This window comes from Fukomys damarensis, unplaced genomic scaffold (assembly GCF_012274545.1).
Source record: "Fukomys damarensis isolate Sample0158 unplaced genomic scaffold, DMR_v1.0_HiC HiC_scaffold_37, whole genome shotgun sequence".
In the NCBI taxonomy this organism is placed as follows: domain Eukaryota; kingdom Metazoa; phylum Chordata; class Mammalia; order Rodentia; family Bathyergidae; genus Fukomys; species Fukomys damarensis.
In genome coordinates this window covers 44,253,754-44,279,965 of record NW_022900949.1, presented here as the reverse complement: position 1 = coordinate 44,279,965, position 26,212 = coordinate 44,253,754, and the positions used below count along the sequence as shown (strand labels likewise).

At 38.7% G+C, this 26,212-nt stretch overlaps 1 protein-coding gene across 1 annotated transcript in view; it reads right to left on the bottom strand.

Moving 5' to 3' along the window:
* Col6a6 (collagen type VI alpha 6 chain) overlaps positions 1 to 26,212 on the bottom strand; it is a 137,448-nt gene that overhangs the window by 57,814 nt on the left and 53,422 nt on the right. Inside the window, exons 10-21 of the mRNA XM_010625438.2 lie at positions 19,928 to 20,271; positions 19,766 to 19,844; positions 17,690 to 17,844; positions 15,337 to 15,429; positions 13,886 to 13,939; positions 12,723 to 12,794; positions 12,609 to 12,635; positions 12,242 to 12,286; positions 12,099 to 12,152; positions 11,001 to 11,063; positions 4,844 to 4,909; positions 3,591 to 3,644 (exon numbers count right to left, since the gene is read on the bottom strand). Coding sequence (XP_010623740.1) covers positions 3,591 to 3,644; positions 4,844 to 4,909; positions 11,001 to 11,063; positions 12,099 to 12,152; positions 12,242 to 12,286; positions 12,609 to 12,635; positions 12,723 to 12,794; positions 13,886 to 13,939; positions 15,337 to 15,429; positions 17,690 to 17,844; positions 19,766 to 19,844; positions 19,928 to 20,271 — 1,106 coding nt within the window. The remainder of the gene's footprint in view (positions 1 to 3,590; positions 3,645 to 4,843; positions 4,910 to 11,000; positions 11,064 to 12,098; positions 12,153 to 12,241; positions 12,287 to 12,608; positions 12,636 to 12,722; positions 12,795 to 13,885; positions 13,940 to 15,336; positions 15,430 to 17,689; positions 17,845 to 19,765; positions 19,845 to 19,927; positions 20,272 to 26,212) is intronic.

Below are 26,212 nucleotides of genomic sequence, written 5' to 3'. Positions count from 1 at the left end.
AAAAGTTACCTAGCACATCTGCTAATGGTTGCTTAGGATTTAAGCTCCACATTAAAGACACGGGAGAGAAACCTTGGCAGATATGTGACACAGAAAGAAAACAAGGAAGATGATTTTGCAATTGTATATAACATTTTAAAATATTTTTCACGGGAAAGAGGAGATCTCAAAAGTCTCAATGGTTTGCCCAAGGGCTGGGACTATCTGAAAACACATATGGACAACCTGACTTATCGTGAGGGCAAATGTGATTACACATATTAAGAAGAAAATCTCTCCAAAAGGACCTCAGAGGATGACATCCCAGAACCAAAGCTACTCAGATCCTTGGTCAGATAGTCTGGCTTCCGGATGTTAACCAGGGCCCGATTTCCTGGATAAGCATGGACTGATTTGGGACAGAGCGTCACCAGGAATAAAGCAGGACATTCTTAACGATAAAACATCACATTAACATCGAATCATAATGACAGGTCACTCACAATGATACTTGACTATTCTAGAGCACTTTCAGTGCCTGTAAGTAGTGACGAGAGGAACGAAAGAGGCAAAGCACAACTAACAGTACTAGGCCAGATAGGAACGAAACCATGCTTTCGTTTGAGACTGCAGGTGGTTCTCATTATTGCTGGCACAAAAATGTCCTCTAAATCTCAGCATAGTCTGGTTAAGAGCCAGACCTCTACTTTCCCCACCCACACTCTAGGACAGTCTCCTGGTATAGACTGGTAACAATTTATTAACGCTGCAGTCTTGTTTTCCTCTATAGAAAGGTCCCTTAACTGAAGAGGGGGTTGAGCCCTTCCTCTACCTCCCCAGGAAGCATTTAGCAAAGCCTAGAGACATTTTTTGTGGTCACAGATCAGGGGTGCTACTGACACCTAGAAGTAGAGGTCAAGGATGCTGTTAATGTCTGATAGCTCACAGGGCACCCCGCACAAGAATGATTCTACCCAAATGCCAATAGTATTGAGATCAAGAAACCATGCCCTGTAACAGTATTCGGAGTCCCCTGAGAGAAAACAAAATCATGTCTTGAGTTTGAAACCTTAGTCGTTAGTGGAGTTTCTGGTGCCTTACAGGTGTTCAGAAAATATCTGTTGAATGAATAAAGGTCACACTGGTTTATCTATTATTCACTTTTGTGTGTGCCACATCCTAGCATGGCTAGCCTTCAGCCATTTACCAGTTAAGTAGAATCTTGCTCCTCTGAGGGGCTCTCAATGTTCCTATCTACCTACATTTTTTATTTTTTGGTGGTGGTGGGGCTCAAACCAAGGCCTGGCAGATGCTAAGTAAGTCCTGTACCTCTGAGCTGCAGCTGCAATTCAGAACTATCTACATTTTGTAATTTTGCAGGGAATGGTATAGATTCTTCTTCTTTCTTAAAGACTGACTTTATTGCTACTATAAAAATGATAATGCTGATATTTTTTAAGATTTGGATGAAGAAAAAACACAGAATACAAATTTTTAATTCATCCCAAACCCTCTATATAGAAATAGCTATTATTAACATTTGGTAATTATGATTCCAGACATCATCTTATGCCATTTTTACAGGTACATCTAAATAGTGGTACTTTTAATTAGAGAGGGTTTATGCTATTAATGCTATTTTAAAATTAAAATTTTACAATTTTACTTGAATAGAAGAAAAACTAAAGGAACTAAAAGTCAGATGATGTTTCTACCATTCCTTACATCTCTAGGTTTTCCTTCCAGTACTCCCTAAGCACCACTGCCTGTCTGCTTCCTACACCTTTGATAGCCTTGCAAATTACCTGAACTTTTAAGGGGCAAGAATGATGTTTTCCTTCTGTGAGACTTTGAAAAACTGTTAACTAGAGTTCTTTTTTTCCCTGAATAATTAATTCCTCCTCAGGGTTCATTTGCCTTTTGCGTGTGGCTTTTCTTCCCTTTTTCATAGCTTCTGATTATTAATCATCTGGTTAATTCATAAGAATTGGCAATATGTCTGATCATTAGCCATCTTTGAATAGAAGCACCTGTTTACCTAAGAAATCATGGGGAGATAGAGCTGGGACGGGGCCAGTAGCTCCGACACAGACACATTCTCATCAGATACATTCTTTCTTTCACCTCAGGGCTAAATCTTCCTCCAATTTTTGGCAACCTAGAGACTCCTCACCCAAAGCTCCCCCGCCCCACCACCCCCAGTTTTCTATATTGTGATGGTTGCTGTTTCTCTCATTGTCTGCAGCCTCCATGGCCTTAGCTGCTCCTGCACACAACACTAAAGTTTTCACCTCCTCGTCCTTCTGCCTCCTCTGCCGACACGTTGCTATGGATGTATCTCTTGTTCCTTTCAAAATCTATAGTGCTCCTGGAGTTTGCTCACCAGATCTTTCTGGACTCTGGCAGTTACTGTTAAAGAACTCTGATGCTGGTTCAAGATCTAAATTCATATGTTTAGCTCTCTAAGCTGTTCCTTGCTGGGCTCCAAATGTCAAAATAGTTGCCCAGTATTTGTCATTATTTGTTACTGGAAGCTATGGCCCTTATGTTTTCATTTCATTTCTTTTGTTTTTGGCGAGTTGCGCAGGAGAAGAAGAATATAAAAGACACACTGATTTTGCCATTTTTAACTAGAAGCCCTGCTTTTATCTCTGAACGACATGGCTGAATCTATAATCCAAGATGAGGCCGCATTTCTTGGGAGCTATGTGGTTTAAATAATACTTAGTCATGCTGCATTAGCCTCTAGAGGCTATAAAACCATAAATGCACATCCTCCTATGCCAGAATTTCCTGGATGATATTCTTTAAGTTGAAAATATTTTCCAGGGGTATGTAAGCCTGCTACACCCTTTTACAAAGTGAATGAATGCATTTTTATCTTTATATGCATTAAAATAGCATTGGCACTATGCTTTCCTAGCCAGCAAATTCTTTAAGCATGGATGTTTTTTCCATTTTCACTGACTTGCAGAGAAGATGAGCATGCGGATGGAGAACTAAATAATAAAAAAGAAAAGTGCTGCAAATGAGACAAAATGAACTTAACTTAGACTCTAATGAAGGTTAGTGAATTCGTTGAATTCATGAAAATTGTCTCTCCTTATTGGGTATAGTTTTTCTTTAATAAGAAGTCAAGCACAGAAACTTTTTTCAAGTATGCATTTGTAAAACCCCCACAAAATAAATTTTTAAAAAGCATCCAAAAATACCTGCAAATGATTTTATCACAAGTGACCTAATTTAACCCTCAAATATACGCCTACACCAAGACTGACTTAAGTCATAAAAATGGACTCAAAATGACATCACTGGCAGCTTCAGTTGGCCTAGCAAGTGGGCCAAATTTTGACCCTTTTCCCTTGTTAGTGGCTTTGTTAATTTCACTCCTGATGCATAATCTCGCCACAGCCAGCACTTTCCTCCCTCAGCTTCAGGGGCTTTCCTAAGCCTCTTAGCAATCCTATCCCGAGCAATACCCTAGGTCAGCATTCCTAGGATAATGAGCCTCCCTGCACCAGTCCCACCCACTCCCCACAAGCAATCATTTTCATCATAATATAAGTTATTGGAGTCATGTTCTCTCTGTGTAGAAGGCCTTGGGCTCTTACTGTCTTTCTCCTGGAGCCTGGTGTCCCAGAGGGGCCTGGCCAGCCTCTTCTACCCTGTCAAAGGAACACATAGATGTATGAGGCAGTTACACAGCATTGACACAGTTCCTCTTCAACATCAGCTTGTGCTGTGGGGAGGACACAGAAGGGTTTATACCAATGACAGCATTCTTGCTTTGGAAAGTGGCATTAACCTCCACTGCTCATAAATCACATCTCCATGTGGTCCTTGAGGATCAGCAGGATGAAACACCTGCCGTGTGGCTTCATCTGCTCATTATTACTGTCTAACTTGTGTTTGGGGTATGTGTCACAGAGTATTCAAATCAAACTCTACCCGTTGTGTCAACCCAGTGTAGCATGTTATGTGTCAGGAATGACCCTGGTTTGGATTTCTGCCTTTGGATTTCTTCTTTGGCTAATTTGTGTATGTTAACACCACACTGTGGGTTAAATCTCAAGATACTTATAAGTCTTCCCAAGAGGAAAAAGTATGGAATCATTTATGAATCTGGGACGTACAAATATACATGCTTTACCCTATCTTGCACATGAAAAAAATTGAAGTTTGTAGAAAGTGGCCCCAGACCATGAGGCTGGCGAGGGATAAAGCCTGAGTCAGGACCTAGGCCTGACTCCAAAGTTCTCTCCACCTTATCCGACTCCTTCCCTGGGTAGAATTATAAAAGACCCTTTTCATCCAGAGGAACCAGAGAAACACATTTTTCAGGTAATCATTTAAAAAAAAAATCTTGAAAAGCAAGTTAAGATGAGAAAATTGTGAATTATAAGATTTCACAAGATCAAAATGAAGAGATTTGCCTTGGGGGTATAGGCCATTTAGATCTACCAGATTTTGTTCTTTTTTAATTACATTAATACTATGTTCTTTTAGGGACGGTATCCTCTAGATACTGAGAAGGCCAAGAAGTTTTTTGCTAGCAGTGTTTTTTGTTGTTTTTAAGTCAGCTGGTCCTACATTTTAGTGTTTAGAAGTTTGTATTCACAAATGAAGATCTTAAGGACATGGTGTAGTAAGTCTCCCAAATGAGAAGAGAATGTTTTTTGAATCCCAGAGTAGTAGATAAGCAGAAGTAAAAGATCTTTTGATCCTACTAGTTTTCCTTTACCAAGTATATACACTTGATTCCAAATTCTTTATCAAGCATTTCATGTTCTAATACTGTAAGAACTTGAGCCTCACAGTTATGGCATCATTTGAGAAGTTTGCTTTCAAATGCCCATGTAATTACTTGTCTTCCATGTTCTCCTTTCAAGCCCTTGGGTCCTTGTATGATATTGTCATATCCAGGGATTCCCTACAAAGAATAAAGAAAAAGAAAAATTAATAGGTTTTGAACTGCTGTCCTTAAAAATGTAACTTGTGCATAAGATTTAGCTATCCCTCAAAAACCCGACAAGACAAAGCAGAAATAGATTGAAATTACAAGTGGCTCACACATATTTTCTCTTTCTCCTCTGTTTGGCATTGGCAGAATGAGAATAGAGAGTTTAGGTGAGTGATTTGTTAGGGGTGGGGGTGGAGCCAGAGCGAAGCCTAGAAAACACAGCCAAGGGAAAAACAAGCGTGACATGACTTGTGCGGATGACATTTCTTATCCAGGGTCTGGAGGTACTCTTCTTACTACTGGCCCTCTCCTCCTACCTTTTCCACATTTCCTCAGTGCCTAGACACTGAGGTATAGGTATACTATATAGTATAGTATAGTATACTATAATATAGTATAGTATAGGTAGACTATACTTTCCTATCTTGTGGGAAGACAACCAACGCTGATGATGGGTCCACCTGAGTAAAATGAACACACTGCGTGGCGGTGGGGATTATCCCTGCCACACTTCCCTTTCTACTTCTAGAAATCTCGCTGTCCTTACACCCTCTCCCCATATGCTAGTCCATACTTTTATGGTTTTCAAGGAATTCTAGAATCTGCTCATATTCATGTGAATGTTCCATGAGGAACTTCTGAAAAGGGCACATGCTGGAGGATGTTATCCTTATCAGGCCAGCCCAAAAGCCTTCCAACTTGGCTATAAGGACCACCGACAGATCTGACTCCATGGTGCTGAGAAAATCAATTGAGCCAGTCAATTTAAACAATGTTCCAATGAATCTAGAGGAGACAACAATTATCCAGACCTGCTGAGTGCCAGCTGCCAGGCTGTTCTGCTGATACAGCAGCCCAGATTACCTCCATCAATCAATAAGTAATTTGCAATCACCAACAGAGGCATATCATTGTTTCAGATACTAAGCTTTTTTAAGTAAATAGTTTTTGCACATAAAATGAACTTGGAATTTATTCTATGTAACTTCTATTACTAAAGTGTACATGAAAATTATATCTTCCCTTAGATATCAAAATTACTTTCTACATTTTAATTTCCTCTCCTTAAGTTTACATATTTGACTCTTAAACACTCTAAGAAGCGCACACCTAAAGTAAATACATAGAAGATTGTATTTTGGTTAAAAAAAATGCAGGCAACTAAAATGAAGGTAAAGTCTAGAATTTTATTTCATTGAACATGTTAGTTCCTTATTGTAGTTCAACCTAAAGGATTTTACTGAAGAGACAACATAAGAAAAGAATTACACATCAGCACCTTTTACTGTTCAAACCAATATAAATTGTATATAGATAAATTTGTCAATGTGAGTACAAACAAGTTTAGATTTTCTACAATCTATACAACTAGACAAAAGAACATCTTTTAACAAAAATTTTTGATTAAGCATGGCCTTCTTAGACTGATGTTGTCAAAAGATGAAGCTTCCTAGCCTCTGTAGATCAGATAAATGGTTTAACTCAGTTTCCCCCAAGCATTACATGAAAAAAGTAGGAAGCAAAATGAGCTTCTGTATGATCAGAAATTCTAAGTGGATAAGCTTAGATTTTTCAGGAATTTGTGTCATTTGCACGCATTCCTATGAATAATCTAATTATGTTTGTTCTAGTTATTCCATCAATCTTGCTCTCCAAAATCTTTCTTGAAATAGCAACCCTCTAAAACCATGCATTAAAAACAGAGTTGTTTTAAATTTCAGATGTCCTAAGCAGGTTGGAAGGATTGTTAGGTATTGAAAAAACATCTAAATTAGTAAAGTTGATAAGCATCACATTACACACACTCTGGTAGGTTGAATTTTAGCTATCTTGAAGTCACACACCATTTCTTTTAAAATAAAATTATACATCATTCACACTCTATAGCAGACAATTAGGGGAGTTTCCGATCAGTTAATGGAAATTGTATATCAATATTTCAAATGAATTTCTGTTTTTCATGTCAGACTGAAATGTCTATTTACTTGAACTATTTCATAATTACTTTTATTGTGATTAATTTTGATTCTAAATTAAACACTTTGAAGGTGCTTGAAAATTCTCAGTTCAGACTATCAGAAGACATCATTCCCTAAGCAGTGTTTTCTTCAAGTGTAAATTCCTCTTCATTTTAAATAAAGTTATCTTCAGAGCATACCTATATCTCCATTTGTCAACACATATTGTACTAACTCATTTTTCTGATGATACATTATATATTGGAGGAGGATCTATTAAATAAATTGGTTTTTTTTTTTTTTTTTTTTTGGTACTGGTACCGGGGATTGAACTTGGGCCCTTGCACTTGCAAGGCAGGTGATGGAACCACTGAGCCAAACTGCCAGTCCAGGATCTAGTAAAGAAAAAGTCCCATAAGATTTCCAGTTCTCCCACATCTTCATCAGCACTTGGTGTCAGTTTTTATAAACTGCAGCCATTCTTATGAGTATGTAGTACACAACCATTGTACATTGCTGAAGAAGTATGAATCAAACTTTCTTGAGAATACTCTGACTGTAAAGACTTAAGATAAATGTAGACATACATGTCTTGATCCAGAAATTCGGCTCCTGAAGTATACACCCAATACAATATGTACAAAATCCACTAATGGACATATATAAGAATATTCATAGAAACACTATTTATAAAAGCAACAACTAGACACAACCCAAATATAAAACAGTAGCAGAATGGATAATGAAATCATGGTATATTCACATGATGGAATACCATAAAGCAAATGAGACCAAAGAAACAATTGTTATGCACAACAGTGTGCGTGAATCTCACAAGCATCAAGTAGAGCAAAAGAAGCCAGACAGAGTGGAGCAGACAGAAAATATTCCAATTACCAAAAGTTTAAGAACAGGTAAAAGTAATTTATGGTGCTAAAATAGTGATTATCTTGGGGAAGGTGGATTGAACTGGGCATGAAGCAGGCTTCTGGGACAATGGTGTTTTTTATTTCTTTACCCAGGTGGCTGATCAAGGCACCCACAGTTGTACATATTTCTGATATATATTAAAGTTCAACAAAAAGTTCAGTAAACATTTTCTTAAATCTAAGTCCTAATTCATTAAGGTTTTGGAGGTGCATGGTGATGAAAATCCTACAGCATGACGATGCCCTGGATTTGGCCTATTCCCCATTGCTGGGAGTCTGTCTGGGTGGGAGTCACATCTCTTTCATTGGATTTTGTCCCTGGGAGAGCAGGGATCTTCCTGTCATAAGTTTTGCCTGAAAAAGTCTTCCCTGGATCCTTGGATTCAGAGAAATGATGTTGATAGTCTCAAGTGAGGCAAACTCTTGGTGACTAGGGGAAGAAAGAAAGAGAAAGTTTTGTTTCCCCATTCTGTCTATTTGCTGAAGTCCTCAGAAGGAAGAGAGTGGAGTGCATTAGAATTTCTCTCATGCCACAACATGAGAATGATTCTAAATGATAAAATCACTGCCAGTATCATATTAAGTGGAGAAAAACTGAAATCTTTCTCTTTAAAATCAGGAGCAAGACAAGGAAGTCCACTATGACCACTCTTCTTCAATATAGTTCTTGACACATCAGCCAGAACAATTGGGCAAGAAAAAGAAATACAAGGAATATGTTTAGGAAAGAAGTCCAATTATCACTATTTTCAAACAACATTTAGGTCTACATAGAAGACCCAAAAATTCTGCCAAAAGACTCCTAGAAGTAAGAATCTAATTCAATAATGTAGCAGGATACAAAATCAACACAAAAGTTACAGTTGTTCCTGTACAACAATAATGGACTTACTTAGAAATTAGGAAAACAATACCATTTATAATAGCATCAAGAAAAATTAAATACTTAGGAGTTAATTTAACAAAGGAAGTGAAAGATGTCTACAACAAAAACTACAGTACCCTGGAAAAGGAGACTGAAGAGGACACTAGAAAATTGAAAGACATCCACCCTTCTCTCAGACCCAATATTGTTAAGTGGCCATACCCCACAAACTGATTTACAGATTTAATGTAACCCCAGTCAAAATACCAACAGCATTCCTCACAGAACTACAGAAAACAATCTTAAAATTCATTTGGAAACAGAATGGACCCAGAATAGCAGAAGCAATCCTGGGCAACAAAAGCAAAGCAAAAGGCATAATAATCCCAGGCTTCAATTTATAATACAAAGCTACAGTAATAACAGCATGGTACTGACAAAAAAACACAGACATGTGGATCACTGGAACAAAATAGAGGATGCAGAAACAACTGCAGGCACATTCAGCTGCATAAGCTTTGACAATGGAGCCAAAAACATGCTGGAGGACAATCTCTTTAACAAATGATGCTGGAAACAACAGATATCCATATGCAGAAGATTGGATCCAACCCCATATCCCATATCTATCATGTACTAAACTAAAATCAAAATGGATCAAAGATCTAAACGTTTTAAAAGAAACAATCTACTAGGGCCAGGGATGTACCTCAGTGGCACAGCATCTGCCTGGCAAGTGCAAAGTCCTGAGTTTGATCCCCCGTACCAAAAAAAAAATTCTGCCAGAAGATAAAAATAGGTAAACAACTTCTGGGATTTTTTTTTGTTTTTACTTTTCAAGAGTAATATTACATTTTTAGAATTTATTCCCATTAAGTTTATTGGTACATTTAAAGCAAACAATATGGTTACTTTTATCATTGGGATCTTGTACCTTTACATGATATGTCTTGGTTCTTATTTTTGCCCCATATGCCTGCTCTCCCTTAGGTAAACTTCTTGAAGACATAGGTGTAGGCAAACACTTTCTGAACAGAGTCCCATATGCACAAGAAGCAACATGGAGAATCAACAAATGAAATAATAAATTTAAGTTTCTGCACAGCAAAGGAAACAACAGAGTGAAGAGACACCTACAGACTGAGAAACATTTTACCAGTACTCCTCAAGCAGAAAACTAACATCTAGAATATATAAAGAACTCCAAAAATTAGACCCCTCCCAAAATAAAAGATCTAATAATAAAATGGGCAACTGAAATGAATGGGTACTTCTCAGAAGTAGTACAAATGGCCAATAAATACATGAAAAAAAGTTCAACATATCTGGCCATTAGAGAAGTGTAAATTAAAACATGGAGATTCCATCCAGAAAGAATGACTAGCATCAAGAAGTTAAATAATTACATACACTGGTGAGGCTACAGGGAAAAAGGAACCCTCCTACACTGTGGGTGGGAATATAATCTAGTGCAACCACTATGGAAATCAGTATGGAGATTCCTCAAAAACTAAAAATAGAAATTCAATTCAATTCAGTTATTGCCCTTCTATAGATCATTCCAAAAGAATTAAAGACATCAAGGCCAGGGATTTAGTTCAGTGTTTCTGCCACCTGCCACGCAAGCTCAAGGACCTGAATTCAATCCCTGATACCAAAATAAAAAAGAATCAAAGACGTCATATTACAGAAATACATACACACCCATATTTATAGCAGCACAACTCATAATAGCTAAATCTTGGAAGCAGCCTATGCGTCCAACAATAGATGAATGGATAAAGTAAATGTGGTATTTATACACAATGGAGTACTGGTCTACCATACAGAAAAATAAACTTGAGTCATTTGTAGGAAAATGGATACACCTTAAGTCCATGTTAAGTGAAATAAATCAGACAGGTAGGCTTAAATACCACATGATTCTCTCATATATGAGAAACCCCAAAAGTAAATAACAGGAGTCAGGGAGATAAATCTTTGATAAAGGGGAAAGGAAACCAGAGATGGAGGGAGGGGTGTGGGAGGGAAAGGATGAAAAAAGATTTAAGATGTGTTATGTACATGTACCAATACTCCAAAGGTGTGTGATTATTATGTACTGCAAACATGTACTAATAAAAATAAGAAAGTCTATGTATGAAGAATATTCAGCACAGGTACCTGATTTAAAAATTCTATGACAGTTATGGTGGTGATGTGTTAAGCTCAAGATTGCTTTTGTAGTACTGTAACATGGAGACATCGTTCCCTATCAGAAGGGCTACAAAGAGGGAGCCCTGGCAACGCCCCTCAGCCCTGGCACTTACCGGGTCTCCTCTCAGACCCTTCGCTCCATGATCACCTTTGCTCCCTCTCTTTCCTGGGCTTCCCTGGAGTTAATACAAACCACAATAAGGACAAGGTGAAAATGTGGAATAAAATTAACAAGAATAAACAAAGAACTGACATTCTCCCTGGCTAGAATAATTAAATGTGTTACATTGAGGTTATTTTTGAACTGGGAAAAAGAAGCCATCAAAAAATAGTTTCGGGTCTTACATATAAATAATTCAATGGTGAATTCAATTATTTGCCACAGTGGTGAACTCTGCATTCCAGACACATTTGTCACCTTGTTTTGTTGTTGCAACTATTCTATGAACCAGGTATTGTTTATCATCTTTTTCGGTTTTAATGAGGCACCTGAGACTCAGAAAGATCATGCAGTTTGCTCAAAGCGGTTTCATTAACCAGAAAATAGATTCTTCATTCAATTTTCCCACTAAGGGCACAGCAGATGCCTGAAGTGTGGCTGTGGAGGTTGTTCAGATGGGTATGAGTGGCAGATAACCCTTTGGGGCTGCCTTGCCCCAGAGTCAACATCCTCCTGTTCTTAGGGCAACAAACTCGATATTTCAATTCTCCCTGAGTCTGTGTCTTTTTCCGTGTAACTCTAGTGTTTTCCAACTGTAGTGGGTAAGATGCCCCTCTCCCAAGTTTGGCTGCCTGACTCAGTGTGGCCAACAGAAAGAAATGTTGCTGTGACAGTGCTGAACCACGGTCTCAGGGCCTTGAGAGATCTTTTATCTTTCTTCTTATTCTCTTGCACTCTGCCTTCACTGTGAAAAGATTGCGGCCAACATTGCCACACTGGTCCTGAGCGCTCAAGGGCAAGAAATACAGGGAACAAAACCACCAGCCAAACTACAGATGTATGAGCCAAGTCATCTATGCTTCACATGAACCACTCAAGGCTAGCAGCTGATTTATTTATTGCTCTGTCTAACTGGAGTTTCATGAGTGTTTGTCACAGAAGAATTCTGTGGCAATAACTGAAGATGCACCTAGGGTAACTGTTTTATTCCATGGCTTTCATCTTTACTTTCCAATATGGTTTTTATGTTTTCCCTTTATTGAATCCTTACCTGGGACCCCTCATCGCCCTTTTCTCCTTTTCTTCCAGGAATGCCACTATCACCCTAAAAGCAGAGAAGGGAAAAGTCAAATTTCCATTGTCTTAATGAGAGATAGCTCAGGGGCGTTTCTGTTGTATACGGAAAAGCTCTACCTGTTCTCCACTTAATCCAATGATTCCAAGTTCCCCAACTTCTCCCTGAAAAGATAGATGTCATTAGAATGCGGTGAATAATATCTATGTGGAACCAAGCCAGACACCAAACAAAAACCATCTAATTTTACATTTTCTTTTTAGGCTATGCTAAGTATATAAAAAATTACTTTCAGCAATAAACACTGTCAACAAATAGCATACATCACCAGCAATAAAAGACAGAAATAAGCAAAATGAAATGACTAACATTAAAATGAAAAGGAAGTCAACAGAAGCTTTAGTTGTAAGCTCTACCAATAATCTGAAAAATAAAATATTTCTAAAAAACAGATGGGCAAATAAATGGGTGGGCCTGGTACCATACCTCTTCTCCATTTAGTCCCCTGGTTCCCTGAAAACAGAAAGGACGGTGATAATTAATGTAGGAAAATTGGACTAAGTGTTGAGAAGCTGTCACAACGTCTTACACAGTTCTCACCTTGGGACCTTTGGTACCATGGCATCCTTTAATACCTTGCTGTCCCACTGGTCCAAGGGCTCCTCGCTCACCCTAAGAAAGAACATGTGGCCAGGTGAGCTGTTTCTACTACAATCTGGATTCCATGTTAGACGTTTGACAAGTTTTTTTTGTTGTTGTGGGGGAACTGTGTGTGACTGCGAATGGGCTTGTAATTCAGAGTTTATGCTTAAAAACAGTGCAGTAATCAGAGTTACTATGAGGCCAGCCCTTTGTTTGGGATCCACACACATATTACTTGTGTGGGCTTCTTTCTCCCAAGTGGTCACCAAATTATGTCTTTCAGCCTCTTCAATATATCCACTCATACCACTCCAAACCCAAATTAGGAACTCATTGCCTTGTACCTATGACTACAAGACTTTCTCCTGTAGCCTCTTCAGCATCCGTAACATTGCCTGAGCATCCTTCGACTGTCCCCTCTGCTGTCACTCCCTGCTTAACATCAGTGTCTTACCATCAGCTAGGGACACAATGCAAAACTTCTGCAAGCCATTGACTATTCCCAGTGACGTCACCTACTCCTGCAAGGTCCTAGGCTACAGCCATGTGTTGTTTTGCAGCATGCAATTCTGTGACTGCGCTGTGTGCCTTTACACACACTTCCTCTCGCATGGAGGAATGTTCTTTCCTACACACTTTGCTGGAGAAATTTCTACTTGTCCTTCAAGTGTCTGCCTGAGCATAGCCCTTTGTTTACAGCGTCTTCCCCTCAAGCCCCAACTTCTACTATGGCTACTACTGCTGCTGAGGGGGTTAGGTCCCTGCTCTTCCACCTGGTCTGTACATCTTGTTCGTCTCACCACTAGTCTGGAGGTTCTATAAGCCAGGCACTATATTTTTTCCTATTTCTAGAGCCTAGCATTGTGCCTGGCATAGAAGATACTTAATATATTTTAAATGAATGGACAAATGAGTTAATAAGTGAGGCCTTCAAAGTAGGTTAATAAACCACTAATTGCCACTAGAAACAAATCACAGGGACAATTAGGAGGGACCTTGTTTTTGCACATAAATCTTTAGAATCTGAGCTTTCTATTTCCCTGTGAAATGAAGCAAGGGACTACATATTGTACATCTGTTTTTAGGAATAAATGGAGCTAGAAAAATAATCCTTAACTTACAGCAACACCTTCCTCCCCCAGGTAGCCTTCACTGCCCTTAAAACCTGTGGGTCCCTGGAAATAAGAAAAAGGAGAAAACGTTAGCACTATAACAAAAACCAGGAAGTGCCCAAGCAAACTTCAACTTTACAGTTTTACTTCAGGTGGAAAGTAAGGGTATGGGGAAGAAAATCCTCCCTCTCTGACCCAGGCTGCATCTGTACACATAAGGAAACATGGAATTTTGAGACAAGTATCCAGATTACCCAAGAGCCTGTGTGTGTGCGCATGTGTGCATGTGCACCTATATGCCAGACATCCAAACAAATCAACTATATTTGCTCCTGCAAGGCTATAATTATCCTCTTTCATAAAAAAAAACCTTTGTATCATTTATGTCACACCTACAAAAACAGACCACAAACATTTCCTTCTATTCTTCACAAGCCCTCTGTTTTTGTTTTGTTCTGAATTCTGTCATTGTCTTTACGTGAAGTTGAAGCTTTCAGGAAATAACTAGTTCAAAAACTCCCTTCAGAGGCACAGTTGCAGTGATTTGAGAGTTACAGCATGACCTATATATTATTTTAAAAAAAATCAAACACGTAAACAACTGGTATCAAAGTTGTAAACATATCCCATAGTGTTTGTATATATTTGAACATTTCTTAAAGTCACAAATAATATTTTTATATAAGAGTACATAGACTTTTCTTTTAATCAGGAAATACCTTCTTTTCCCCAAAATAAGACCCAGCCAGCAAATGATCAGCCTTGAAAACTAGAAATCAAAAGAGCCAGCTCTAGTCAGCTCAGCCTTGCCTCATGAGCAAGAGAACAGTGACAGCAGACCAGACAAGGACAGGTTGACTGGGGCTGGCATTTGTGATTTCTAGTTTTCAAGGCTATTTTCCAGCTGGGTTTTATTTTGGGGGAAACAGAATATATGAAATTAGTGTTGCTGGTTTTCTTTTTAAGTAACTGTCTTGTCTTTTGGTGTATGTATCTGTGAAACAGGAAGATCTTAATATATGCTATGCACAGTGACCTGATTTGGCTTTTCAGCTGACTGCCCAACATATCTACTTAATTTTAATGACTCTGTCAGCATTAAAAATGGTAACTGAAATGAGCTGTCAGCATCAGGGAGGTTTTCACTGTTCAACACAAGGGAACACTGTGGAGTTTTTTGCATAGATGTCATACCTACTTGAACTTGAGTAATCAAGATTTTTACAATTGTTTCTCCCAAAATTTCTCTAAGAATTATTAAAAAAGGGATTCAAATTAAGAATGTCAAAGGAAACTGACAACTATTTAATTTGACAAATTAAAAAAGGACTGTAATAAATGGTTACTTCTGAGGCTTTATCTAGAAATTGAAATCACCCCTTATTTCTTCTGTCAAGACCCATGTTCAAAAGATACTCTAAATTCACATAAGTGATCCCTATATCTCAGCGGAGAGTTACCTTTTTCCCTGGTGGTCCAGGATCTCCTATGGTGCCATCTTCTCCGATACACTTGCAGAACAAACAGCAGCACGTCCTTTCGGCAACATTGATCTTGGCAGAGTGTGAGAGATACACCATGTTGGCTGGTATTGCTTCCCAAATCACACAAACACATGCTCACTGGTGTGATCTGGGCTTTTACCATCATCTCAAAAGCCTACTGACCATTAACATGACCACGCTTTACAGCAAGTACATGAGATTCTTTTGCTTCCAACTTTCCTTCTGTAATCTACATCCCCTACCATTTGAAGAATTCCAAAATCAGTTTAACCATGGTGTCTACTCATTGTATTCCAATCTCTCAGTGTGGCTGCTTGTTCTCAATGCCCCACTGTAGCACTGACCATGGTGTTGTCAATAACCCTATTAACACACAGCCCCAAATCCTTTGTTCAATAAAATAATATACATACAGTTTTCACCTTTCCCCATTTTGTGAAATTTTAGTATGCAGGATGATTGAGGCAGTGCCCACTGCAATGATGCTTAGAATGGCCTAACAGTAACAATTCCAGAACATTCTTTACAGGATTTCAAAAGCAACCATTACATGCTAACAGTTTGCAGGCACTTGATGTAGAAAGTGTGGTCATGGAGAGAGCATTACTCTTCATATGCTGACCTAAACTTTATCATATATTTTAGGATATGAGTAAATTTCATCTTTGACTTCACCATCTTCTGAATAGCTGACATATTACATTGCCCACCAGATTTATTTTATGAAAATTCTGTTTGCAGTAATCACTTTAGTGGGATAGAATTAAACTTTGTATTGCAAAGTTTTTCATTAAAATTTTAGTGCAATAAAAGCTAAAAATGTTTTTATTATAACCATTTAGTAATTTTTTGACTGTATATTTTGTATAATTCTTTATTATATATTTATTTTATATAATATCTATTATATTTCTTGACATTATAAAATCTTTTTTCCTGAAAATTTCAGAAAAAGCAATAAAATTGTGAAATGTATAAAACTAAACAACAATGTGAGTTCTATGATTTCATATTATATAACAATTTTATTTGATTATCAAAGTCTGACAGCAAATCTATTAAGATTAAAATTGATCTATTTCTAAAATTAAGTTTTTCTTATATAACATTTATATGATAGCTAAAATTTACAGTCTTGATTTGAAGAAAAACTTCCTTCTATCAATTATTAATACACATTTCAAAGAATATTAGAAGAAATAAATTTCACGAAATAAAGTTTTCCACATAGGACAGGAAATGCCAACAAATTTCCATATTCATTCAAGAATTATTTTTACATAATTACTGAATTCTATTGATGGAAAACAGCAGGAACTAGCATTTCATTGGAAAGTATCCTGATATTTTGATTAAACATTTTACAAATTAGAAACAAATCACAGGTGAGAGTGGTAGTATATGTGCACAATACCAGCTCCTCTGGAGGTCAGGGCAAAAGTATTGCAACTTTAAGGCTATCCCAGGCAACAAAGTGAGACCCTGTCTCAAAAAGAGCTAGGATTACAGCTCAGTGGTACAGCATTTGCCTAGTATTTGCCTGTGTTCAATCCCAAGTACCACCACTACCACCACCAAAAAAATTTTTTTAAACAAATCATTAGCCATTCATTAAAGTAAAAGTAGTGTGAAGTTTGGTAACACTTCACCACTCAAGTTTGAATCAGGGCTGTTTCTCAAAGAAATAAAATGCAACTTACATAGGCATTCAGTTCTAAAAATATAATTATGGCAAGAATCTCAGAGTGAGAAGACAACCCTGAAAATCCCTCACTCATTCAAAGTATAGTATCTGAGATTTATTTTCATTAGTCTTCCCTCAAGCCTTGGAGCAGTCTGCTTTTTCTCTTGCTGAACTCCGCATGTAATTCACTCTCATTCACAGCCATGTTGCAGGGAAACACTCCTCTTAAAAAACTGAGCAAGATGAGCTGTGCTCTTAGCTCTTCAAGGAAAGTGAGCTGGCACAGCTGGGTCACGCTCATCTCAACTTCTTTTTGGCACTTATGTTTATGGACTGTAATTTAAATATTAAGCTATAGATATTTTCCTTCATTTTCTTTTTTCTTTTTTGCTAAGCATATCAAACACTTTATTGGGCCATTCACTAATTTAGAAAGCATGTCTTTATTTTAAAATTTAATTTTATTTATTTTGGGGGGGTACCGGGTATTGAACTCGGGTCCTTGCACTTGCAAAGCATGTATTTATTCACAAATGATCAGAATTAGTTCAAATTCACAAATAAATACCAAACCTAGAGGCAAGCTGACAACTTAAATTTGGTAGCCATTTTTGAATAACTTACCAGCTGCTTTGACAATTGAGTCCCAAGGTCCCTCATGCCGATAGTGAACTGTGTCCTGTACTCAAATCCTTTTCCAAATTCAATGTAGAGGAGATCAGCCAGGTCACCGGAATGGGCAGCTCCATCGAGAGCCACAGTTATGAGGGCATTCAGGCCTGTTGAACACAGTTCATAATTCTCCAGGTGAGGCAAATTTGGTTACTTTAATCTTCTTGCATATTTATATTGCTACTCTCAATAAACAGTTGCAAGAAGAATACTCATTCTGTTGTCCCTGTGTTATGATGCTAGTAAGGGACATGACCATGATAATCTAATGAAATTGGGAGACAAGGGAAATTGTAATAGAACTTTCTGCATCCTGATTTGAAGTGAGGCAGTGAGTTAAAGAAAGGCCCAGGAATTTACATATCAAGAAAGTACCTGTTCTACTGTTGGATTCTTGAAGTCATGACTTTGGCATTACCCAAAAGTTTATTGGAAACAGAATCTCTTGGGATATCTACCCACTGTAATCTTTAAATTAAATACAGAATTGCATGAGAGAGTACACAGGACTCACCAACTGAGGTCATATGTGCTTAATTGCATATAAGAAGCCAGGGGCAGGATACTTGTCCCTCTTGAGAGCCATTTTACCCTTTTCAAAGAATATTATCATCATTTGTTTATCCCCTTTTCAAAGATTTTAAGGTTTTGAGGATTATTTTAAAAATCTAGTTTCTGAAGTTGATAATCATCTACTGGTTTTTCAGTGGGAATTGGAATTAGCCTTCTGTAGATTTAAAAGGACTTCCTAGAAGAAATTTTCAGGAAGAGATACATCTTTTCTCCACAAAAGGAAAACTCAAAACAATAAGGGAACTGTCTACCCAAATTAAGTGCTCTACGATCTTAGTCTTGATCTTATTAAAATCTCTATTACAGCTTATGAAGCCAAATCTTGATAAAGAGAAGGCAGCATTAGTAAGTAAAAAAATAAAATAAAAGCCTTTACCCTAGGGCTGTAAATTCAGAGAACTTTATAGTTTAAGATCGAGACAAGAAAACTGAACACAAAAGACTAAGTCCAGTCAGCATCTGCTCACTAAGCTGAGAAGCAGATGTCTTCAAGTCAGGTTCCCTAGAAGCACAGCCCAACATAAAGATCTAGTTGTGCACAATTTGTTGAAGGAGCACACTCAGATGGCGGGGAGAGGAAAGGGGGAGAATGAAGGGAAAGCAACTGAGCAAGACAATGTCTTAGCTGCATCTACCTTTAGCCTGGTCACAGGGAGCTCTGGAACATAAACTTTCTGTCACCCAGGAGTGGTACAGGGAGTAACCTCTCAATTGAGGGACCCTCATTGGCCACGTGCAATTCCTAACAGAATGAGTGAGTCTTGAGTTGTAGCAGCAATTGATAGATGGTGAACCCGCAAGCAGAGGGGTCCTGGGCACAATAGCTATTGTGTCCACTGACAGAAGAGTGTTTCTTAGTCAAACTGAAATACACAGATGCATTTTGCCTACCCTGATCCACATTTCAACAAGGACTGACAATAAGTAAGACTGGTCATTTGGTATAGAAGCCCAAAGCCAGGGCTAGAATTTTTAAAGCTCATAAACACCATGGTTGTCCCAGAACGAAATTAGCAATATTAGATTAGCAATATTAGCAATATTAGATAACGTGGAGCAAGGGGAAAAGATGTTCTCCAGAAAAGTTAGGAAGAAGAAATATCCTCACACAAGAGAAAGAATAGGCCTTTGTGTTTAATACTGTTTCGTACATATATAGCATGGGGGGAAAGCAGATGGTACAATGTTCCAAGCCTTCATTTTCTCCACACACAGAATAGAAACAATGTCTAGTTCATGGTTATCTGGGTGGTTGTTGTTTTGTTTTTTGTGGTACTGGAGGTCGAACTCAGGGCTTTGGGCTTGCCCTGCAGGCACAGTGCCACTGAGCTACATCCCAAGGCCAGTTCATGGTTATTTGAATGTCATGAAGCTTTAGAGCTAGAGTTCAGTGCTGAGAGTATAAAGTTAATAAATAAATTAAATTCTTTCCCACTGCTCTTCCACTTTCAGTACCTTCTTTTCTAATTTCATCAGATTTTTGTTCAAGTTTTTCAATATCATCATCCAATCCATCTGAAAACAAAAGGGCCACCTAGGGATGTTTACAAAAGAGAAGAAAGATGAGTAAAATGAAGTTCCTTGCAATTACAGACAAACAGAATGAAATCATGTCACCTTTCCTCGAGCAGCAGACTTGTTCTGAAAGGCGTCCCACAGGGAGCTCAGGAGGTTCACATCGAGAAGAGAAGCGCCTTTAACAGTCACATCCTTTAAGCTGTTCAGGATGTTTTCACTGTAGATCTCGAACTTGGGAGAATATTTTTCCATGGCATTTGTCACTTGAAAAGCCACACTAACCTGAGTCTCAGTGCCCACCTCACAGCTCACCCCATTGAGGGAACTGATGGCCCGTAAGATGTCTTGAAGGTAGGTTCCCATCCACGGCTGACCTGTGAGCAAAGTCTGCCCTTTCAGCTGAGTTGAGATATCAAATCCAACCACAACATCCACAAAGCAATCTAGGATTCAAGGGAGAAGCATGTTTTATTAAATCTACAAATATCTTCATTTGACTCTCATTCCATGTCCCCTGTCTGCTTCTAGGGGCTTGAATTTCATTTACAGTTCTGGAGATTGAACTCAAGGTGTATCACCAGCCCTATATTTATCTTTTAAATTTTACAACAGGGTCTTGTTAAGTTGCCCAGGTGGGCTCAGACTTGCAAACCTCCCCACCTCAGCCTCCTAGAGAGCTGGAATTATAGGCATGTGGCACCATGCTTGTCATTGCGGGGAGACTTAAGCATTGGAAAAATGATTATGGCCATGGTACACAGAGTTGAGTTTTGTAAAGGTAGGCGGTTGATATTTGATAATCAATTTACACCATGAGATTTAAGGTAAATCAATGTGTTATCAAAAAGTTGAGAAGGCTGGTCTTTTTACTTCACTATATTTTACTTTATTGGAAATTCTACTCTTGGATATTTAGAAAGCGAGATGAAGAGAAAAACTAGTTAGAAGGTAGAACCAGCATAGGACCTTTCTGAAATTCTTTTGAATTACTTACACATATTATCTGTCTTGCATTGGAAAGTTTAACTCTTGGATAAATACTAACTTCTGAATCTGAAACTATTCAGTAACCAAGCTATGCTACTGCTTTCAAGGAAAAGACAGTCTTGTGAAAAAACAAACATTAGGAGAGATGTCAAATGACATCAAGGGATTCTGGGAATCATTCTCTAGAAAAATATTTTAATTTTTTGTTTAGATTGCTCGTAGAGGCACAGAGAGGCTCAACAACTAGGCCACATACTGAGAGGTCCGATAGGTGACTTTATTTGGGAAGGCAGGTCAGGGAGAGAGGAGAGAGGAAAGTGAGGGAGAGAGAGGAAGAAGGAACAAAGGAAGAAAGGTCCTTTATTGGTTTTGGGCTGGGCTATTGCTTATTTGAGGAGTGGGCTCCTTTTAACCTATCATGGGCCAGGTTGCCTTTTATGGGTTCAGTCCTGCAGATACTTAGATTTGACTCCTCCGGATCGCTCTGGCCTTGGAGGGAGGAAAACTAAAGCTAAGAGCATGAGGTAATTTTAAGAGGCAAGAAGAACCAGGAGAATGCAGCCTGTGATGGCAGCGGTGTCAGGTCCCTAACATTGCTGAAAGTATTTAAATTTGCCTACGTAAGTTTTAGTATTTAATTAAAAGATGAACAATTCCATAATAATGTGATTGAAGGAAGAGAATGTAGCAGGCAAATCTAGGGTGAGCCAGCACTTGTCTGACTCCAACCAGAAACAATCCAGTGTGTTTCCTTGAAACCCCTGCAGAGGTTCCTGCCTTTGGGAGCCCTTGGAAGATTTGGAAACTGGAATCTTCCAAGGCAGGGATGGTGCAAGAGGGTGAATCTACCAATAGTGGTTCAAATTAACTAGAGGTACAGAGAGTTTGTGAGGTTAAAATTTATTTCCAAAAATAAATATGAAGAACTAAACTAGGATTACAGGAATGAGAATAGAAAAGGAGCAGTAAAAGAAAATTAAGAATATGATCCACAGGACAGGCTACAATGGAAAAGAAAAAGAGAGAAGTCAAAGTCAAAGTAGACCCCAACACAGCAATGTGGAAGTCTGGGGTTGGGGCAGGCATTTAGGAAAATAGATTAGTTTCAGTTATGTGCTGATCACAACTCTGTTACTGCTAAGCAACTTTGGCCCAAACTTTTATCCTCTTGGAGCATTCATTTTCTTGACTATAAAAATAAGGATGTTACGTATCTCAAAATAAAAATATAAAAGAACAGAAAAGAGTAGATTGAACTAGACAGTTATAGTCACCTGTTTCACTGCAAGACCCAAAAGCTGATTCTAATTATCTGACTTTAAAAAAGAAGCCCTTAATTGGAAATGATGGTAGCAGATTGTTAGCATGAAGAAATATTTAGAGGATCAACTGAGGTTCTTAGCGTGGCTAGGAGGGAGACTTGTATGGGGCCTTTGAAATAAGGCGTATCTTAGATGAAAAAGGAGAAAGCATTATCTAGAAGATATAGCTAGTTACTAGAAAACAACCAGTTTACAGAACCCTATGTTTGCTTCCTCCCTACGCCCAGAACTTGGAGAGCCACAGCTACCACCATTTCTCGGTCTTCTAAGACCGCAGGGGTGGGGGCCAGGCTTTGGCAGTACTCTAGAGTTCTCCCTGCGGGTGAGCTCCAGGGCTCCGGTGCCCATGGAGAGCATGCATGAGCTCATGGAGGCCCTGGCTTCTTTATACCCCCCAGCCCCAGAGGCAGCACACTCTAGGTCCTGTGTCTGGCTTCCTCAGCAGTTCCCACAAAGGCACTGGACAATACTATCCAATAGTATAGATGAGTTAACTCTCCATGGGGTAAACTCAGCAGGTAGAATGGCACTGGCAGATACATCTTCTCTCCTCCTCCTGCTGGACAGGTCTATGTGGCGGTATATGCGCCTCTGGTGCTGCCCTGCAGGAGCACTGTACCAGCCATGCTTTCTTAAGAAGTCGCAGCTGGCTCACCAGCACACCACCCCTCAGTTTCCCTCCTTTCTACATCATTTCTCTTCTACTCACTTGGCTTTACCGGATTGCACTGTCAATATTTTCTTTTTACTCTCAATAAAATATTAGCATGCAAACTTTACTTCAAGCTCTGCTAAGCAAGAAATCATTTAAGACAAGAATGTGAAGAGCTCCTTGGGAAGACCGGTTGGAAATGATTATTCTATTTTTCTCCTTATTTTTCTCATATTCTTTGATTCCACCTCTGAAGTTGTCTCTTGCCTCATTCTGTCCAGACTGGCCTTCCGCTTAATCCTTTCTGATCCATCTATCCACATGAATGGGTCCAAAAGATGAGAGCTATTCCTGGTTCTTTTGCTACCTAATCATGGTCCCATGACAAAAAGCCAAAACTTACATATGCTACAAATTGCTCATTGTCTCTTCTAGGTGGATAGACTAGTCAAGCTCAAAGGAAAATCAGGAAAGTAAATTTGGATAAAGGTAAGAAAACAGACTGGAGTTCAGTTACTTGGTAGATTTTGGTGTATATTGAAACATTAAATATGAATATAGCTTGACATGTTCTAAAATATTTTAGTTTCAGAACTGAGGAATTTTTCAGAACTATCTTCCTATGAAGTTACCCTATTACTCCATATATTTGCTTTTATAGATCATTTTGGGTCACCCTTTGCAACATGTTATGACAGAGCTACATTTATTAAATCCCCATGAACTGTCTTACTTATAATTGTAAAACATGAAATAAGTAAAAATTTTTATAATATTCATTGATCAGAATAGTAAGCAGTGATGTCAGAGTTTTCCCTAGGCCTCTCAGTTGTGACTGGGTCATATGGTCTGGTTCAGGGATTCAGAGCCAGGCTTGTTGTGACATCCATATGCTGAACCTCCTGATTCTATCACTTCCTACTGCCCAGGCATGATAAGTTAGGCAGGTTCCTAGTTCTGCGACTAGACTGTGCTGTGCGAAGTAATTATTTAGCAGCAAGAAGTTTCCTTATGGAATAATAGCTTGTAGGAACAATTTTAAGGACAAAAATCCAGAATGCCTTAATAAGCCCTGGTTATTAACTGGTGAAAGATTTAGATATTAGTTATTGGCAATGGTAGCATTATATAACTAAAACAACTATATCCAGAAAACAGACAGTTTAACACCAAGAAATAAAAAGATATATATTGAAGGATTTGGGTCAGACAAGCCTCAGTTTCAAAAGATCCAGTCTCCACGTTTATAAGTGAAAACAAAAACAAACTGCATAGGATATTGGGAGAATGGAATGAGATACTACGTCTAAAGTGTTTCTAGCCCAGGCTTTCCCTTTATAGATGTTCAAAAAGCATCGTCAGTAACTTCCTTCATAGTTCCATGCAGCTCACCATCCCCTCATATTTGGAACCATAGTGTGAAATCAGAGGCCCTCTTAGAGGTGATCTAGCTTTATGAATGAGAAAACTACTATTTAGAAAAGAGTGACTTCTTAAAAGTCAGGCTTCTTCTTTTTTTTTATTATTATTAAGCAGCAGAGCCAATGGGTCTGATGCAAAAGGCTGTGTTTGAGCTGCATCAAGTAAACACATATACACACAGACACACACCCAGCAGAACAAATGTCTAAGCTCCAAGACAGGCTACTGTCTTCTTTGATTTGGGGACTTACTACTGCAGAAGAATGGGCATTCCTTGATTTTTTGCATTCAACTTTGAAGTTTATCAGTGCTCTCTCCAGCCTGTCAGTCCTCATTCACAGCTTGGCTGCAAAAGCCTGGAATTTTTGTTTGCTGGAGTAATGACTTCAAATCTTTCTTAATATAGAGCACTTTTGGTTTTTGCACCCATGATGGTTTTCTTTAAAGAAAACTCAGCCACTATTTAGAATTTATACTCTTTTTACTAATGTTTCCTTCATGTGCTCAAGTAAAAACTAGATTATTCTAAGATAAATTTCTGTCTAATAAGTGGAAATGATACTTTGATAGGAAATTAATGGAAAAATTTGGCTAAAATAATCCAAAGTATGAGCAGGATATACAAAGATAGTAGTCCCTAATCAACTACAGGACTCCTAAACTTTAACTTCCACACTCTCCATACTAGGTCGTCAAAGGAGTGAGATTTGACATTAGAAGACCATTTGCAGAGAGAGCTGTTTTGGGGCTGTGAGCCCTCCCACCATTTGCGTGTGGACAGATGGACAGACACAGAAACACAGACACAGATACACGCACTCACAAAAAGAGAAGAGTTTTCTTCTTAAATCAAGAGCCAGAGACTTTAAGTGCTAACTTATAAGCTTGGAGATTCTAAGGAATGAGACACAGGATGACTTGCACAGGAGGCAAGCATTTTTGAGGGCTATAATTTCCCGTGTTTTTTGGGACAAGGTGGTTGACATGCTAGTTTTCCCCCTAGTTTTGCTGAGTGTAAGAAGGAGCGGTCATGGGCTTCTTTGTTCTCCCATCCAAGAAGGTTATATGGGGGTGGGTGGCACTCAGCAGAATAAACTAGAGGCATCACCAGATACCCAGAGGCTGAGAAAGGGATAAGGAACCATTAAAATTCAGACATACTCACCCCTCCCTCACGTGAGCCCCACTTGAGAGATCCCCCACAGATGGGCTGTGGTGGGGATGGGAGGATGCAAAGCAGGACACAGAATCCTTTAAAGGATCCATGAACAGGCCCAGTTTGGGACACAAGTTACCATCAGAGAAAACTGATTCCTGACCAGTACCATCAAATGAGGACCTCTGTTCGGACCAGCTCCCTTCCCCAGCTCATGCTGCAGTGGCCAGAAATCAGGGAGAAGGCCAAGCTGGGGAGAAGGTGGAGCATTGAAAGGTAAAGAACAAGGAAGTAAACCCTGGTGGCCACTTTTTTCTAGGCAGGTGAGCTGTCTGTGGCAGACTGGAAGAGTGAGAGAGCCTTGCACAAAGCTTAGAGTTCTAGTAGTAACATTAGGACAGATGTATTAATCAGCAAGAGGAGGTTCATTTACTTCTTGGAAGTGAGTAGAGGCAAGGGAAGGACTAGTCCCCAGGAATACATTCAATAGATCAATAGTAGACAAAAATGAAGCGACCTTGTAATTATATCCCAGGGGCCATGCTTTAAAAAAAAAAAGTAAAGCTTAAATATGCATATTTCTCATTTCATCCTCACAGTGATCTTTTGAACCAGGTGTTGCTGTCTTTTACAATCCATAGATGAGAAAATTAGAGACATTAAGCAACTTTTCCAAGATAAATGCCATAGAGCAGCGTTTTTGGCCAGGACATCTCCAGCTGCCTCTCAACAACTCACGGCTTTCCTTTCGTTGGTGGAAAGCTGGGGTCAATGTTTGCCATGTCAGCTTACTTAAAAACAGAGCCAACCCATAGAATGCCCATCTGATCTTTTAAAAAAGTAGT